Source organism: Lycorma delicatula, chromosome 7 (genome assembly GCF_047948215.1).
Source record: "Lycorma delicatula isolate Av1 chromosome 7, ASM4794821v1, whole genome shotgun sequence".
Lineage (NCBI taxonomy): Eukaryota > Metazoa > Arthropoda > Insecta > Hemiptera > Fulgoridae > Lycorma > Lycorma delicatula.
In genome coordinates, this window is record NC_134461.1 from 6,132,398 (window position 1) to 6,152,325 (window position 19,928).

The 19,928-nt window shown below is 31.5% G+C and overlaps 1 protein-coding gene across 1 annotated transcript in view; it reads right to left on the bottom strand.

Moving 5' to 3' along the window:
• Cul5 (cullin 5) overlaps positions 1–19,928 on the bottom strand; it is a 92,086-nt gene that overhangs the window by 39,756 nt on the left and 32,402 nt on the right. The window contains exons 8-10 of the mRNA XM_075370699.1: positions 13,349–13,516; positions 5,358–5,492; positions 850–1,105 (exon numbers count right to left, since the gene is read on the bottom strand). Coding sequence (XP_075226814.1) covers positions 850–1,105; positions 5,358–5,492; positions 13,349–13,516 — 559 coding nt within the window. The remainder of the gene's footprint in view (positions 1–849; positions 1,106–5,357; positions 5,493–13,348; positions 13,517–19,928) is intronic.

The following is a 19,928-nucleotide window of genomic DNA, read 5'->3' on the forward strand; positions in this document are numbered from 1 at the left end:
TATGATTTATCTTTACAAGGTTTAAGTACCGGTATGACAATGGTTTCTGACCAAACCGATGGGGAGACTTGTGTGAAGAATAAATCTTTAAAAGTACATAATACGTATTGTAAGGCTGAATCAGGAAGGTGTGAGAGCATACTGAGATGAATGTTGTCGGGTCCAGGGGAGGTGTCACATGAGTTTTTAAGTGTGACAACTCGTTAAATGCAACTGTAGCATTCAATTAAAGTTAACAATTTTTTTAGTTATATGTTTTTGTAACAAAGAATATGTCCTAGTCACAGACAAGACAGTGGCACTAACAATCATTAGCCATTTCTTTAAAGATTTCTTTTTTATTTAGACTATTGCTCATTTTTTACAACAAACATGAACATAGAGTCCCTAACAGACTTAGGTCATTAATCTTAAATAAAAAAGCACAATTTCTAATTGCTTATAACTTATGCAAAGATGAAAAATGCCACCCTGAAAGCAAAGAGGTACAGGGCCCTTTAAAAGATAATAAATTCCAACCTATCTATAAAGTATTTACAGATAAGGTTATGGATTTATAATACAACTCTTGTATTATAAAGCAAGATCTTATTGATAAACTATGGCAGTTTTCATTCTGGAAAGTGAAGCCATATAGTATTTTTACGGTAAACATTCTATATATGCAACTTCTAAAAGTACTAAGAGACTTATTGCATGTAATAGAATGTAGTGTATGTGTGTGTGTGAGAGAGAGAGAGAGAGAGCGAGTGAGAGACAATGCAGACAGTTAACTAACCTTAACTGTAGATAGTTAAAAACAGTTTAACTAATGGAACAATAAATGAAGTAATACATAAAAAAACCCACCTGCTATACTTCCTTTACTACTTCTGTATGTTTCTTTAAATTGTTGATTTAAATCTTCACTCACTTTAACATCTTGAAACATTCTAGCTAATTTATTTACATAATCAGCAGGCATACCAACTTCTCTCAACCACTCAACCATATTTTCTTCTTTTTCAGAATCAGCTGAAGTATCTAATATAAGTCTCCTGGTTAAATGAGCTTTATGAAACCTCATGAACACATCTTTATTCTGAACATATTTTAAAACCAAAAGCTGAAATAAAATTTAAAAATAAATAAATATGTGTAATGGCAAATGAGCCTTCATTTCTGAAAAAATCATTTATCAAAGACTCTATAGATTCCGGTAAGAGCAAATGATTATAATTGCCTCCATGTGGTGCTGCTGGATAGGTTAGACCTAGTTTCTAATCAAAACGTGGAGAATTTTGGACCAACTATATGATCTTAGCTTGGAATTTATTTCCATCTTTCATAACTTACAATTTCAACTGCAGAATGGAAAGTATGCTAAAAGAAAGTAATACCCCAAGCAGTAACTCAAATGAGGAATTTACATTGTGTCATGCATTGCATCGGGACCTAGGGTTCTGGGAAGTCCCAACATCTCCAATCAGGATGAGTAGGAGCATTCTTAGAATCCTTCAAGTTTAAAATTTAAAAAGAAATACTTCTTTGGTACAATAAACATACATAAATTCCTTATTAAAAGTTGGAAAACAAAAAGAATTATAAATACCTTTAGACAAAAATGAAATCCAATTTTAGCAGTACAAGAAACCAGGTTTTTAAATAAAAATGAACGGATATGAAAAATCTTTACAGGTAAACATGCAACCAAGATTATGAAAAGTATGCCATTATTAGGTACCACTTTTTACGTAAAGACAATATAAGATAATGTACTAGAACTCAGATCTAGTTCTGAAAGGCTGTCTCTTTTTACAATTAAATGTAAAAACAAAAATTATGCCCTCATCAATTATCACGCTCCCATAAATGAAGACAATAGAAAAAATCCACAAAAAGTAGAATTCTCGGATATTTTAGAAGAAGAAATGTATAAAATTCTTAAGTTAAATATTAAAACATACTCTTGGGCTATTTCAATGTACAAATATGCAGAGAAAGAAATTTTAGAAATATAGTTGGTGAATATCCAGGACATAACAGAACCAACAAAAATGGTATAAGGTTTATTATTAATCTCTGTAAAGCTTTTCAGCTTAATATAATGTCAAAATTCTTCAGAAAACTTCCAAGGAAAGTTAAAAAATGTATATCTCCAAATACTAACTTAGGAGAATTTCACTTGACCATAGAAGAGATTATGATTGTTAAAATAATAAGAAGTAGAGCGTTTGATTCTCATCATTACCCGTTCTGAAAATAAAATAAAATTTTGTCTAAAATTACAAAAAAAAACACATTAAAAAGTACAAGCTGTAACTCAACAGTTCCTGAAATATAACACTATATACAATCGCAACACTCCTGGATAATATTCATCACAATTATCTTCAAAGTAGTCTCCTTGTGAGCTTGTCAATCCTAGCACTTCTGTCACAAATAGAATGCATTCTGAATTTTTTTTTGAAGAGTGTGTTCAGCATCACTGTGATTTCATTTGAATCTACTATACCGTGTCAAAATTTTAACTTTCAACTTGGGAAAGAGGTCACACAAAGCCAAGTTGAAATATTGAAGTGGATGAGGAACAACTGCAATATTGTTTTTTGCCAAATACTGCTGTATGATAAAAGCAGTATGTGGCCCATTCATTCATATACTACTTTCTGGATGTTTCCTTCTTATAATCTCCCTTAATGAATTGCCCAACCAGGAAGAATGAATTCCTTGTAAATAAAACCTACTGATATCAAAGAAACAGATTAACAAGGGTTTGATGTTATTCTTGACTTGACAAACTTTCTTTAGCCAATATGAAGATGAGCTCTTCCACTGAGATGATTGCTACTTAGTTTCAGGGTTGTATCCGTAAGTCCAACTTTCATCATCTTTGACAACCTTAAAAAGGAAATTTGGGTAAGTTCAATGCAGTTCTTCAGTTGAACCTAACCTAACCACAGTTCACTGAAACTGTTTAAATGATGCTGTTACTGTTCGTCACTCAGAATCCACCCCATGAACTTTGCTGGAATTCTTCTCATGTTCAATTATCGTGTAAAAATCTGCTGACATGTCATACGATAATTCCACAATGTTATAGATATCAGATTGATGGTCTGTCTACAATCACATTACAAACAACAATGACATCTTATGGTATAATGCCGGTAGATGGTCATCATAAACATTCATCATAGACAGATATTCAGCCATTTTTAAAACATTTAGGCCAGTCATAAGTGAGATAAAGCATTGTTATTGAGTGCTTGCATTAAAATGTTGCTCATTTCTATGGTAGTTTTATCAAGTTTAAAAAAGAACTTGATACAGATAAATTGTTCTCTCAGATCAGTATTTGCAATATCGCAATCAAAAGTAGATGTGACAATGAAAAACTTCCCGCCAACAACAAACACGTTTACTAAGATGAAAATCGCTAAAGTGCTAACTGCAAAGAATGTCACTGCTACTAGCAGTGTTTGATTGTACTAGTGCTCCTTCATGAGTTAAGCAAAATTTTCAGGAACTTTTGGGTGGCATACGTTATTAGAATTAATACTAAAAATACGATTAAATATATATATGATATACATAATAAAACACAATACAAAAACAATAACGTAACAAATAATAATTCCTTATTAATGCAGCATTACACAATAAGTGGTTTATGTACAGAATACACATTAAGAATTCATTAAGGTGATAAAATTTCATTTTCAGCAACTGCTCGGCAAGGTTTGGTTAAATTCATTTAGCTTTTCTAATTTCTTAATGTTTTCTGGTAAATTAGATAATTGAAAGCTTATTCTAGGGGAAGTGATTTTATGGCTAGCAAAAAAACATTATTAAATGCTCTTGTAATCTTGATTCTAATATTAAAGGAAGATAAACATTAAAATCCTGTTTACCTTAAAACACTTCTATATATAACTCTTGGTTCAACACTGACATAATTGAATAAACCATTTCTGCAGCCAGAAAACTTTTCCCGCATTACTAGATGATCTCCAAAGAAATAAACCATAATGTAACAAGCATCTAACATATGCATACTGTTATAATTAAATGATATAGCATTAGAAAGCTTCTCAACTTATAAAAGTACAAGAAGGATTCTACTCAGTTTATCGCATAATAAACAAAATAACTCCAGTTTAAATTTAAATATCACTTATACAAAAATAAACATCTGAAACTCAATTTAAATGGTTAAATTAACTACATATACCAAAAAAATAATCCACTAAAAACTGGTAAACTGAAACAAGTTAAAATATTTATGATAACTAAAACAAATGAAGCTTATTATGTTTGAATGGATAAAATATACTGGAAAATATTGATAACAAAATAATTTTTCTTCGTCAGATTGAGCAAAAAGTTGTTTACTTGAAGTGAAACAAAGAGAATAGTGAACAGTGTCTTAACTAATAGTAAGAAACATGCCAAATATGACTAACCACATGACAGCACCCGACACGCTGTCATGACAGCAACATATGACAGCTTGTTGTAACATATCGCATATGTCAAAAAGACTTAAAATTCTTAAATGTATTGTCTAGTTGCTTAATCAGACAATAAACTGAAGTAAAACTGACCGATAAAACTGTTTGAAATTGACAGAATAAGCAAATACAATTAAACTAGAAATAATAGGCTGGGACATAGATTAGTAACATTGTTTTAGACATTTTAATTAATGATAGAAAAAGAAAAACGCAAAAGAAATTAGATATAAGAATGTTGATTTAAATTGGAGTACACTGATTCTTCAGCGTTTTGAGAGTGCTTGAACATAAAAAAAATAAAAATCTAAAAATAAAGTATATTTTTAATTGAATCGCTGACAAAAAACTCGGAAAACAGTATCCCAATGCCCCTAATTACACTAGAGTGTTCCAGAAAAGTTAAAGACCTCTTGTCAAAAGGGAACTAAGCCAGTAATGCTGAACAGTCAAAACAGTACTAGCAGAAGCACTTTATAATAACAGCACTTTATAATAAAATGACAGGAACTAAATTAAGGGGGAAAACTAGATAAATAATTGCCAAAAAGCAGACTGAGGCTAGAATATTAAATATAATCTAGAGACTGAAGTCAGATGGTTGTAATCTCAAGAGAAGGATATAGCTAAATCATCCTATCCAGTCAGATCTAAAGCAATCTGTTCATAATTTCCTTGTTATGTGATGTAATTGCCCAAACTCTTTATGAGTTCAACACGTAACGGGGAATAAGTAGAAGAAACCCTTGTTGGAAACGATTATTTATGACACAAATCAATCCCTAAGAATCAGTCAAATTTAATCTGTCCACTAAAACAATAAATATTTTACATTAAAATTAAAATAAATAAAAATTTACTTACAACATCTTTTAATTTGCTTTCTATTTCATCAGACGTTAAACGTTTACTAAGAGGTGTTTTCCTCAATAACATATCACAGTAATTTGCAAGTAATTCAGGACACTTTGATTCCGGCTGACTTTTCATTGCTGTACTCTACAACAAAATAATACAAACAAAATCCTTAATATAGTAGTTTATGTTATGTTTAATTACAAAGATCGAGCTATCTTGGCATTGTATCTTTGGTATCAAATACCAAATACCAAAGAAAAATGGTCAACAATTGTATTAGATAAAAAATCTAAAACAAGATGCACATTTTGATTTTTAATCAAAATATTCTTTTATTAATCATCAGCGGATACAGAAAAATTTAAAAACATTAACATTAAAACAAAAGATCTGAAGTGGACAATACATGACTTCCTTGTACATCTATTAAATTATATATACACATTTTTGCTGCAGTTCATTTAAACTTATTTCATTTGAAAGTGAGATACGATCCTCCAATTCTTTAATAAAAGTGGACAGTTACACGATTGATAAAATATTAGTTTTTATTAATATCAAATATTTATACGACTATTAATTCAACAATCTTACCTGAAATATTAGCATAGAGTAAAAGTCTCTTGATTACTCTTTAAATAATTTATTTACCAAATAATCCAATAATAAAAACTGATTATTCTACACCATAAGGTCAAAATTAATATTTGTAACCGGTACACAGGAGTTCACTAAATGGAATAGTTTAATTATTATTAACTTTGATTTATATGACACACCAGAAATCTGAAATACACACCAGAAATGTTGTGCATATTACGCACAAGCGAAAAAAAAAATTTCAACAATCACTTTAAATTGAATACAATTCAAAAATTTATTTTATTTTTTTGTCAAATAATTAAATAAAATTATTTTTTTTTAAATAAATATTCAATTTTTATAAGAATTTGCTAAGAAAATCCAAAAATATTAAGATTCTAAATTTTAATTTTCAATTAATATTAAATAACCAGATGTTTCATGAAATCTATTACATATACACACATATAATGCCTATTAAATTACATTTACATATTTTTAAAAGTATATACAATTTTATTTCTCTAATAATTTTTTTCATTTTTTTTTATTTTTATTATCGTTGAATTATTATTGTAAAAGTTTTTTTTACAATCACAGGGTTTTTTTTTTGTCTTCAGTCATTTGACTGGTTTGATGCAGCTCTCCAAGATTCCCTATATAGCGCTAGTTGTTTCATTTCAGTATGCCCTTACATCCTACATCCTTAACAATTTGTTTTACATATTCCAAATGTTGCCTGCATGCACAATTTTTTCTCTCTAACCGTGCCTCCAATATTAAAGCAACTATTCCAGGATGTCTTAATATGTGGCCTATAAGTCTGTCATTAAGGCTAGAGAAAAGGGCAATTAAACAAGCAAAAGAAAACTGCTGGAGGAAGTTATGTGCCAGTGTAGACAAAGATCCCTGGGGTTTTCAAATTGTTACTGGCAAATTTTGAAAGAGACAAGCGTTGTCGGAGAGGCATGTTCAAGACTGCCTCAGGTATCTGTTCCCGGAAGGAAGAGAATCACGAAGAGAAGATATTCAAGCAGATGGACTTGAGTTGTTCACTGTGAGTGATCTCTTAGGTGCTGGGAGGAAAATGAAACTTCACAAGAGTCCCGGCCCTGATGGAATACCAATGGACGTAGTGAATTTGCTGATGAATCTGGCTCCAGTCGAACTTCCAGGTGTAATGAATCATATGCTGATAAATGAACACATACCAACAGACTGAAAAAGGGCGAGGTTGGTACTGATCTGGAAGCTGGTAGCTGAAGATACACCACGATTGTACAGACCTACATGATTGATTAACAACTTCTGCAAACCTTGTGAAATGATGTTGGAAGCCAGGCTCCGGATCAGTATATAAAGCCATTGAGGATTAAGTGAACACCAACACAGCCGCTTTAGAACCGGGCATTCGACCAACGATGTGGTTGGGGAGGTTATGCAGACATCGAGTGAGACAGCAACAGGAACATGGAGAACACGTAACATACTGGCGGTCATAATGCTAGACATGAGAAATGCGTTCAATTCGCTAAGCTGGGATTCTATCTTTGTGGCACTTTGTGAATGTGTGTTTGAAGGTAATCAAAAAAGAATGATCCAGAGATATTTTCAAGATAGATACCTCATCTGTTAACAAGGAGAGAGTTCCCCCAGGCTCTGCCCTGGGGCCACTGATTTGGTGCTTAGTTTATGATGAGATACTAAAGTTAGAGTTCCCGACGGGAGTAGTACCAGTTGCATTTGCCGACAACTTGTCCCTGGTATCAGTTCCAGGACAAAGGAAGAGGTGGTCGTAGCAGGAAACAAAGCAATATGGATGATATTAGAATGCATGACAGAAAAAGAACTCCAGCCTTCAGAAACAAAACATGTGTGGTGTTAATGACCGATAAAAGACAGATAGGATCGGTACCAATCAAATTAGGTGATTGCCTAGTACAGCACATTGCTGAAGTGAAGTATCTGGGATATGGATAAGCAAGAGGAAGACTTTCAGAAGGCACATACAAGAGACCAGTAAAAAGGTAGTAAGATGGTTAGGTGTCAGCGGATTGTTAGCAAATGTGAATGGACCTCAATCAGGTAAGAGAAAATTGTTTTCACATGTGGCAAATTCTATGATACTGTATGGTGCACCAGTTTGGGGAAGTGCGACAGAGGTCGACAGACACTGCAAGTTTGGAGGGCATACAGAGGCAGATGGCCCTTAGGGTGGCATCCGCCTACATCTGTCTCTGGAAGCCATACTCATGGTTACGGGGATTTCCATGATAACAACTGGTCCAGATGCGGATAAGACTGGTGGAGGAAGTGTCAAAGAACACAGCTGGGAAGATATGATATCAGAATGGCAGACAAAGTGGGATGCGTTCTCAATTGGACGCTGGATGCATTTCCTTATCAAGATGGTGAAACCGTGGGTCAGGAGAGAATTTGGGGAAATCATTATTGGTTGACCAATTTGCTGACCTGACACGACAGATTCAAGATGTATCTGCATGGGAGACAGATAGCTGAAAGGGATGAGTGCCCATATTGTGGGGATATCAATACCCCTGACCACATAGCATTTAGATGTCATAGGTGGTCAACAGAGAGACAAGAAGTCCAGAAAGGTGTTGGCCTGCTTACAGCAGACAATGCAGTTCAGAAAATGTAATTCGGTCAGAGCAAGTACACACGAATAGCAGGGTTTATTTCCAATATTATGCAGCGGAAAGAGATGGAGGCGCAGGGATGAGAGAAAGCCCCTCATGGAGTCGTCGGCTTGCCCAGGTGGGCGGCAACGAGGAAGTGAGGAGACTCTTGATACTTGGGCTTTTCAGGATCCAAAGGGATCACCACTGACAGTTGGAAATGAATGAAAAGATCCAAACCAGTGGAGGAGTCCAGAAATGACATATTCCCCACTAGAGTGGGCAAGTAAAAGAAAATAAAAGATCCAACCAGCAGCCTGACCTGTCTTGCCAAACACACAGTCAGTGGGCAGGAAGGGCCATTTGAGTTTTCAGGACACTCTCCTGTACTGAGCAATACTTAAGTGTAGACCCAGTATAGGGGTGTAGGAAAAAAAAGGGGGGGGGGAAATAACGTTGAGTGACAAGAGGTACTGGAGGTAATTGTATATTTAGAGATAAGAAAAGGAGATGAGCTCTGATGGCTAGCAAAGCAGTAGATCTTGATCATTCCTCATATCAATTAACATGCTGGTTCGAGAAACTGCGCTTTAATGCTGGTTGCGCTTTAATGTGAGCTACATATGAGCAGATCATTTGGTTTCATCTATTAGAAAGTGATGGCTCACCACTGTCCACTAGTGGACTCACCATGGCATTAGGTTTCACCCATCCCTTATAAAATTACATAAAATTTTAAAGATCAGTTAAACCAACCACTGTCAGTTAAACCCTAGGACAGTTCTACAAACTATTATTTGGCCATAAGTTAAGGCTTCCACAAACCAGTGCAAAATATTCATGCAGCAAAAAAATTTGTTGTGTAAATTTGCAAGTGTCTATGTATATGGCAGATAATGTTCCTGATCAGATCAGTGAGAACGTTTAGTGAATTTGTTACAAGTTTATTTGCAATGATTAAAATTGCTGCCTGTGAATTTATTCTGCTGTCTATATTAGGTACTTTTATTGCACCTAACATTTAAGGTTTTTAAGACAAGTTTTTTTTTAAAAAAGAGAAAAATGTCTTGCTTGTAGAAAAGTTGATAAAAATTGTGTATAAAAACCCCATTCTACATGCTCAAATCAATGAGAATTACAACAATATAAGTTTGTACAAAAATATTAATTTGAAAATCATTCAAATTGTAGTAACTACAAAAACTTGTAGTTTTTTAAAAAAATCCTCACACATATCAAGCATTATATGAGGGTGCAACGTAAGCAATAAGGATACAGGCAAGTTCTCAAAAAAATGCTGTTCCAGAGACATTATTAATGAATCTATGTACGGAATATCAGTGATCTGCAAAACTGGCTAGGGGTCTGAGCTGGAGGATTCACATGTTTCTGCTGATTTACGCCTCACGGCATGTTGAAATCTGTTCCAAGAAGCTCAGCGACAGTTTCAGCCTTGGCTATAACATTTTCACTCTCTACAACCGGATTTCCATGGTGTTTTCTCATGATGTCTGATGATTTTTTTTATGTGATTTGCACACTGAACTAAGTCCACACTTGCTGACTGAAGAACATTTACCATCAGTTGCAGAAGTGTTGAATACTTTGCTATGAGACAAACACTAACAATGAATTTTGATTTTGTAGCAGTGCAATGCATCTGAAAAGCACCTTTTCTTGTTGCATTGTTACGAGTACAGTCTGTTGATAGTTTTTCAAGCACCACAACGATTTACACATAATGTTTCTTGAATGTGATGATACTTTTATATTTTTCAGACCAACGGGTTTCACAGAGCATTTGTATATGTTTGGTATGCATTTTCATCGAAGAGCCGATTCTCAGAAATTATTTCTTTTATTGTGGTGACTATTTCGTTTATATTGTTTAGAACTAAGTTCAGTATGTGACTAGTACAATGAAAGTATAACATTCTCGTATACTTTTCTCGAATAATTTTCTGTTCATCACCATTCTTTCCTCCCATACAGGAACACCAATTATATTCTTATCCGATGCACTTTACTGGATCAAGGCCTACCTTTTCTACAAAGCTGTTAATTGCATATGGTATAGATTTTGCATCCATGTCAGTCAACTCTACAAAACCTAGAAATTCCTCACAAACCATCATCTTTGTTTGTCAAATAATTAAACCCCAATGGAAAGTTGCTCTTTCACTGATATGTCACTGCTCTGGTTTAACAGGATACTGTAAACACATGTTTTCTTTACATCGGCAGTGATGTTGTCTCTAATGACGTCGCCACATAGGCCAATTATTTCATTTTAAATTAGTGGTGACAAATAAGTGGCATTCTTTGCACTCTTTTCTATGTGCTCTTTTAAAATGTCATCACCAGCAACAATTTTGAGTCAAAAACACCTTCATGATCTTCTTTGCCCCTCAAAAGTAGGTCGTGTGTACCACAAAACATTACATTCAAAATTACTGATGCAACAATTTTCTTGTTGGCTTCTATTTCTTGTTGGTGGACAGACATTAGCTGTACATCGACAGGTATATTTTCAACAAAACATTTTGCTGCTGTGGCTGCCGATTTGTGCCACTGGGATGGCATGTGAGATTTCATGAATTCATGCACATCTTTAAAGCGAGTACAGGGCCTCACTATGAAAGAACCCAAAACATCATGCACATTAGTTGCTGAAAACAACACACAGTAAATGAAAAACACACCCTTCAATATTTTTGTATTTGCCAGCCAAGGAGCATACTCTGCCAACCAACTGTATTTGAATTTTCTTTTTAATAGCACAGCATCCTTAGCAAAGTCTTAACTTGGAGTTTGTGACCAACAGTTTTTTTAAATTTCCGTTTTTTTGAGATGAAGTCGTACTAAACGAACATCCAAGCCAATGACACACATAACTATCAAAATATGTTTGATCCTATACACCAGACTCAGATGGTAACGAAGATCCACTTGATTCTTCGCCAACTTTCTACTTTGATTTCTCTTCTCCATCGCTATCATTTTCGCTACTACTTTTATCTGATTGCGTCCTCTTCTACCTCCCTAAAAGAAAATAAATAACTACTACTACACTTCCCAAAATGATTAAAGCAACTAAGAATTTAAGCTTCTGAATGGATTCTCTACTAGAAACTTCAAGCTTAAACATGCTTTTTTATTGTCTCCATACATTATTTTTCTGCAAAGATATAGCACATTTTTAAAATGAGTAAAAAAATGTTTATGTTTTTGAAAATTGTTCTTAAGCTAATTTTTCTAAAACCATCTAATTTTCATTTATTCAAATTTACAAAAGCAAATTTTTTCTACAAAAGTATACTAGTAGAATAAGTAGAAAATAAATAAAAGAACTGGTGGAATGGTCAAATCTAACAGGCTGTGGCTGTGTACAGAATGTATTAATGTGAACCAACATGGTTCTGATTTGAGGTTAGAAATTTTTGTGTAAGATTGTGTTCTATTTAACATAATAACTTTTGTAATGATTGAACTTCATCAAAAGAAAAATTGGGCTACTATGAATTTGAACCATTCACTACTTACTAGCTATCGAACTTTTAATGGTTTTTTTTATTATTTAATAAACCTTTAATATTTTGTACAAATTTGTTTTATTATTTGCAACTAGCAGAAGCAGCTAGTCACAAAATTAACAATTTCGAAATTCAAAATCATCAAATTAAGCAAAACTACTGCAAAAGTGGCTAATTACAATTTTCAATCATTATTTAAAATTATTGAAGTGTGGTATTCTTGTTATTATTTCCTTATTTAGTATTGTATGATTTTTTTTTAATTTCAATAATAAAGACAACATCAAAATAACTATTATTACAAACAAAAAACAGTCTTCACATTTTCTGAACATTTTAGGTTGCTTTAATTAGATGGTTTTGCAACTCATCAACTCAAATGAAAATGATATAGATACATGCCTTTCATGTTAAAAAAGTTTATATCAATTTTAGATTGCTACTGTTATGGGATTGCGGTCTGAACTAGCTCAAATGCATCAACTCAACTGTCTCACTCGCACTGATTGCAGTGTTTAAGTAGAGAACAGAAAGTACCAGAACTTTCCCACTAAATCCAACCTTGAACATTATATAATCTTCAAGTTTTACCACAGACCTTGAACCACCAGTTCCCCACTCGTTCACCAGACAGCACATCCGCCATGATTCAAGCATGCTTTCTTGCCACCCATTACTATTATAACCTAATTGATATTGACCTATAATTTTTCATTTCACTAAATGAGCCTGCCCCGTTGTGGTTATGCCTATGCTTTTGATCCTGATCTGGCTGTTAAGACAAGTGTTCTATACAATTTGACAAAAGCATGCAGTTATTTCAAAACAGCTGGACTCAGTGTCGCTTAACTTCATTGATCTTTAGGAAGATAGCTTGCATTTTTCACATATTACATTATATCCTTACAACAAACCCTTAATTTCTCAAAATTCTATCTTCCAGAGAAGTTCTAGATTTTGCAAAATTATCATATTATAAGGCGATCCAGTTTATAATCTTACTCAAGACTCAGATGGTTCCTTTTTTCTTACATGAAAATACTTATAAAATAATGAATAAATAAAAAATTCATTTAAAAATAAATGCAACATAACTGACAAAAACAATCATTCATGGAAAAACTGTAATAGAACCACTACATTACAGACATTACTTAAAGATAAATTTTTAAGCAATTTACAGGGCATTTTAGTTTACATTTTATAAAAAAACACAGACATTATAATAAAAATAATTTATTACCTGTTTAGCAGGCAGTTCTAATCGGAAGACAGTGGTATCATTCACTACTTGTTTATAAGCTTTATCTCTTGCAGTAAGGAACCTCGGATCATCATTAAATGCTTCTTTAACTAGAAGGCTAAATTGGTTAAATAATTCTAACAATCTTTCTACATATTTCTCTGAATCCTGCAAAACACAAATAAATTAACTAATCAATCTCTTATTTTTTTTTTTTAAATGTAAATCATATTTAAAAGACAAAAAAAAACCTGGCACACCAATTGTGAATTCCTAGCTGTAGTTAATTCCAACCTTCTCTTCCAGCATTCAGGGATATAATAAAATTGTAGTTAATGCTTTTTGTATGTTTTCTGTTACAATTGTTTTCGAAAAATAATTTTGCTTTATCAAGTAAGTATGCAACAAAAAAATTTTAGCTAAAGAATTTAGGACTCATTCTTAAGTAATAATTTCAACTTGTAATTTATTAATACAATCTGAAGAAATTGAAAATCACATTATATTAACTACACAACAGCTTTTATCTGACTAGATTTGAAAATAATGATCAGATAAAAAAAAATAGTATAATATAAATTAAAAATTAATGAACTTTTGGATTTTCAATTCCACCATCAGATTATATTAATTAGTTTTAATTGACAATTAAAGATTAAGTTGGTCTACTCTAAATTAAACGATTTTTTTTTTTAATCTGTATAACCTGATGAAACAATGTATATGTTAAAACTTAATGAACAGAAAAGAGAAAAACATTTTAAAAAAGCAGTAAGCACAATCGAATTAATAATTTCTTGTAGCATTGCATTAAATGATAATAAAATTTTCATTTGGGAAAAGGGCTATGTTTTGCCCTTTTCAAAAGAGAAAAAAAAAATTCCTAAATTTAGAGTTGATATATGAGTTAAATGAAAAAAAAATCACCTGTTACAGTGTTAATCAAAGGAGTTGATTCAGAAAAATTTCCTTCTACTTTTTTTTTTACAAAAATTCACATAAGAGGAGGGGTTGTAGGAATCGATGAAGCTAAAATTGGGCATCGGAAATGCAATTAATGGCAAGGAACTGAGATAAATGAATATTTGGTGATATAGAGATACAAAAAAGATGTGCATGTTCTGATCAGAAAATATGAAACTCTTCTTCCTATTATAAGGAAATACATCATGGATCCAGACACTGAGCACACACCCAAATTAAGGAATGCACTTGAAGGGAAATGCGAACTAATGCTTGACAGTGCAGTAATGCAAAATACCATTACCACAGTCATACTGAAAAATTTTTTTTATAAGAAAATATAGTGACTATAAAAAAAGCATTTATCTATTGTGGTGAATCATCGGTGAGCCCTACATTGTCGCCGTAATATTGAGCACTGCTAAAGTCGACTCAAAATCTGGAGATGTTGTCCAAATACTGAAAAGTAAAATTACATTTAGGAGATTTTTGTTAATTTTTTATTTTGTTTTTATTTTTATTTGTTTATTTTGTAGAAAAACATCTGAGGCAGCTTTACTAGATCTTTACAGATTATAAAACTATGATTTTTTGCTTACTCAGGCCATTCAAGTGAATTTCACATAATGAAATTATAAAAAAAAACCTTTTTAATATCCCACCTTCCATCTTGAACTCAAAAGGGGGTTGTGTCCTCTGATTGATTAAAATTTAATTGCTTTTACTATAACAAAAAAGTTTCTTTTCAAATTTTCTCTACTGAAATTCTCATGAAAATGTATCTTGAAACAGCAGTTATGGGTTAAAAGGGAACTAACCCACCTTTTTGTCCAATTTTTATAAAAAATCAATACCATCAATGACTGTTATAACAAAATCACCAAACAAATTTCTCATAATTACTTACATATTACTGTATAAAACAGCCTAAACAAAACAGACACAAATACATAATATTTATGTATATAAAAAATTTATGCCCTATTTTTTTTGCAATTTTGGAATCAGAGACCATTAAAATAAGGATAAATGCAAAAAATGGATATTCAAAATTTGTATAATTTCTATTATAAAAATTTATACTTAAATTAAAATTATTAGAGTATAAACTCGTAAAGTAAAAAAAATATATATATAAGAAAAGCTTTTTAAAAACCACTCTTATATTAAATGTACTAAAAAGTAGAAAATAAAAAATAGGTAAAAAAAATGTTTAAAACAACACTCTTAAATTAAACACGCTAAAAGGTAAAAAATAACTTTAGGATAGTATCTCAGAATGGATTTGACAAGCTTTGATGGTATACGTAAGATTATGTGAAAGTCATAGCTTCAAATTAAAAATTTGATGTTTTGCCAATTTTTTTAAATACGTGATGAATGGCCTAAAGAGTGGTGAGCAGAGATTTGTACTTTGACATGAGCTCAATTTAAGCTAAATTTTATCTGAAAAGAAAAAATAGCTAAGTGAAAATTTCTATAACTGTAATTTAATTTGGTTACGAAATTTTCATTTTCAAAATGTTCATTAACCATTTGTATAATAATGAAATAAATTACGACCTGGAAAATCTAAAAACGTTATGAATATGCCATATTACTGTTCAAAAGTAAACGTTAATATAAGAAAGAATAGCAGATTTTTACTGTTAGGCTATAAGAATTATAAAAGGACTATTTTTCAAGTAAATATTTCAATCACAGACTGAAATATTTAAATATGAGCGTGATCAAAGACTGTTCACAAAAGAGTAACAGTATCATAATTTGTAAATGATTCTTGAATAAACTGTATTATCAGCTAGTGTGTGACGCTAGTTTAAGTTTAAGTTAATTAACACATCTTAGCGACTTGAAAAAACTGATAAAATGGGTGTCATCAGGAGCAAACCAGTATCAAAATTTCGGAGCGAATGGATAAGTGGAAGTGCATAAAAATTCAACTGAAAGGTTCCGTACCATGAATTTCACATACATACCTCACACACATAGTCAAAAAACGAGTTAATATAAGAATGGTAATAATAATAAAAAATTAAGTAAAAATAAACTTGCTACTAACTTATATAACACTGAAACCAGTTTTTTAATACATAAACTTTCAGCATTATAAAAGTCAATTCTGAAAATTACATTTTACAAATTCTAAATTTAAAACTGTTAATAACTTGTATAAAGATATTAAAAATACATTCAATATATCAATTGTAAACTATTATATTTCTGATAGACGCTAAAACTTTCTCTTATGAACTAAACCTAATCCCTTATTCAGGTGGTTTTTAATTAATTCTTTTTTTAAGTGTAATTTCTAAAATTTCAGGAAATTAATTTCAACATCTTTGCTAAAAAGAATAGTTACTTATTCTTAAAAAGTAAAAATATCTACCTCTATCACACCAGATAATAGAATTTTTATTATTTTTTTTTGTAACTTTACACAATTACTTAACTTATTCAGAAGGGTCCTATTACCACTTCCACTGACATTTTTAATAAATTTCCAAACCACTTAAAAAAATTCTCCAACCAATTTATTTTAATAATAATGGATTTTTTTTTTTTTACAAGAACAATTCTACTCAGTTGAATTTTTAATAATACTAATTAATAAGCGAATAAAAATCTCCATTTTTTTTCATCTCTGTTCAATGTGTCTATAAATATGCACCCAATTATTATTATTATTACCTTATGAATTGTGATTTATTTCATAGTACCTTTACATATTTAGTATCTTCATATATTTACTTTAATATTTATTTTTATACATTAATATTATTTCATGTGTTTATATTTTAAATAATTAATAAGGAATTTAATCACATCTATTTTTACTTTATAATTAACTTTGCACTTTGTGATGCTTCAAGATTTTACTATTGTTTCCTTTGATCCATCCAAGGAAATGTCATGACAAATCCTTTTTTTCTGTGGAGTGGTTACACGCTACTTATTCCTCATGAGATCTGCATAATTTATTTATTTATTTTTACTTCACACTGAGTTTTTAAAAGAAATAAACTTTTATTTTTAAGATACTGATAAATATCTTTCAAATATTTCCAATATTTCATTGGAAATCATTTATTTCAAATAACAATTTATAATGTTAATTAAAAAATAGTTATTAGAAAAAATAAATAGTAATAAAAAACATTGGAGATGACACAAGGTTCTTAATTACATATTAAAACATTAAATCGTATTCAATGGATATTAATCGAAGGATGAACCTGTTACTTGATGAAAATCCAACATAAAAAATAAACAAACATGTTATTTGATTTAATATTTATTTTAAAAATAGTTATTTTAAAATCAAATAACATTTTTGTTTATTTTCTTTTGTCATTGGATATTGATGAAACAGCAGCCGGTTCTTAAAAAAAGGCAAAAATGCTATTATTGCCCCTCTTTAAAATTTTTTAATGCATTTTTCAATAATGAAATATTTTTCAGCTGCCTTAATGTTTCCACTGTTATTGTCCTCCTTACGAAAAGTACTGCACTTAATTTACAAAATTAAAGGCCATTTCATTATTACCCATTATTTTTTTGAGCATTTGAAAGATTATGATAAACAGACTTTTAAGTTCTCTGAAAAGCTAACACACTGACAAACTTTCAGCCAGTTTTAGGAAACATTTGTCTGATGACATACTTTTCCCAGTTTTTAGAAAATATTTAAAATAATATAGATAACAAACAGATTCAATCTTCAATTTTTTGTGATCTCAGTAAATCATTCGATTAAGATCCACATGTATTACTGATGAAAAATCTTAGCAACTATGCTAAGAAGAGCTGCTTAAAGTCAGTTAAAAATCACACCTTACCAACTGTCAACGGGCAGTTGAAACTTCACCTTTCAATAAGTATTTAAATATAAAACATAGGTCCTCACTTCAGATATAAAGGCAAAATACTACAAGGAACTGTCTTCAGTACTTTGCTTTTCTTATTGTTTATCAATGATCTGTCTCAAAATCTTGAACCATTCATTGCTATTCACTATGCAGATGACACAACTATACCTATATCTGACATAATTATTTAAAAGGAGTTGAAAATTCTACATTATAAGGTTTTAGAAAATAATTATTATTCTTAATAATAAGGAGTAAAACACTCACTACAACATAGAAACACAAGTTTAAATTAAAGCAAATGATGCCAAAAAAAAGAAACAGAACTTTAAACAATATTATATCGATGGTATGCACACATAAATAGAAACATTCTACATGATTTTAGTTTCTACAAATTCAACGCCAAAGTGCAGAAAACATAATAAAGTAATTACCATTCACTGAATTCCAACAGACAAGAATGAAGATAAATCAGCAGGTATTTAGAACGACTTAAAATTTAAATACCTGCACTGTGTATGAGCACGGTAAACAACCGTGCGTGTGTCTGCTTAAATTCGGTACAAGCATGGCATCAAAGACATTAAAAACAGATTACAGTACATACACAGTTGAAAGTTTCAATCGACACATTTTTTTTAAGTTTGTTTTATTTTTTCAGAAATTTAATTTTTGAATAATTCAGTTGGAAAAAGGGTTGTAAAGAAAAGAAGAATTCTTATTAAATAAAACTAGTCTGAAATCTCAGCTGTCTATTAGAAAAAAGTGCAGTTGCTACTCTAGTGTAAACAGCAAAACAGAGTACAAGGATCATACAAAAAAGACCAATTTTTAAATTGCATGCCAACATCTGCAAAAGGCATGCTCCAGCCACCTTGCGCACCTAGCAGCATATCTTGGTAACATATCGCCTTTTACTGGGTTCCAATATATGCATTAATTGTCAAGTGACTACCAATTGAGTGAGACTGTGCATAAGCTGCTCATTGGATTAGTGAAAAAGTAAAAATGAGGAGTGGAGGAACAATGCATCCATGTGAAATTTTTTGTAAAACTGTTAAAATGTTCTTAAGGAAATTGTCGTCCACATATACATTTGTATTTGCAAGCAGTTCTTGACAGATTTCAGCTCAATTCTGCTTCTGGTCATCTACCAACAAACACAGCAAGAATTTTGCATTGACGTAAAGCAATGCAAATTTTTCAGTCGGCAATTAATGGCAAGATCCGAAAATTATGTCAACCTCACAGACAGTTAAATGATTTTGACGAATTACAGCGTGCACAATCTGAGCATGTTGGTCATTTGTTGGCATGGAAGGTCATCCAGTCCTTGGATCTTTGGCAACCGAATCGGTTCATACAATCATATTTCAATACTTGGTTAAGTGTTTGGAATGTTTTTGTGAAAGTTTTCTCCAGTTTTACGCAAAATTTCACACAAACAAACTGTTCCTCAAACTCCTTCATTTTTGCTTTTTCACTAATCCGACTACCAGCTTATGCACGACCTCACTCAATCAGTAGTTATTTGACAACTAACACATAGATCGGAATCCAGTAAAAGGCAATATGTTACCAAGACATGCGGAGGTATGCACGGTGACCGAAGCACGTCATCTGCAGACATTGGCGCACAATCTAAAAAGTTCTCTTTTTTTTTATACCGTGTACAAATAAGAAAATATTTTAGACTTAGTGAAGAAATTTTATTCTTTTCTTATAGACGGTTGAAAAATTCCCAA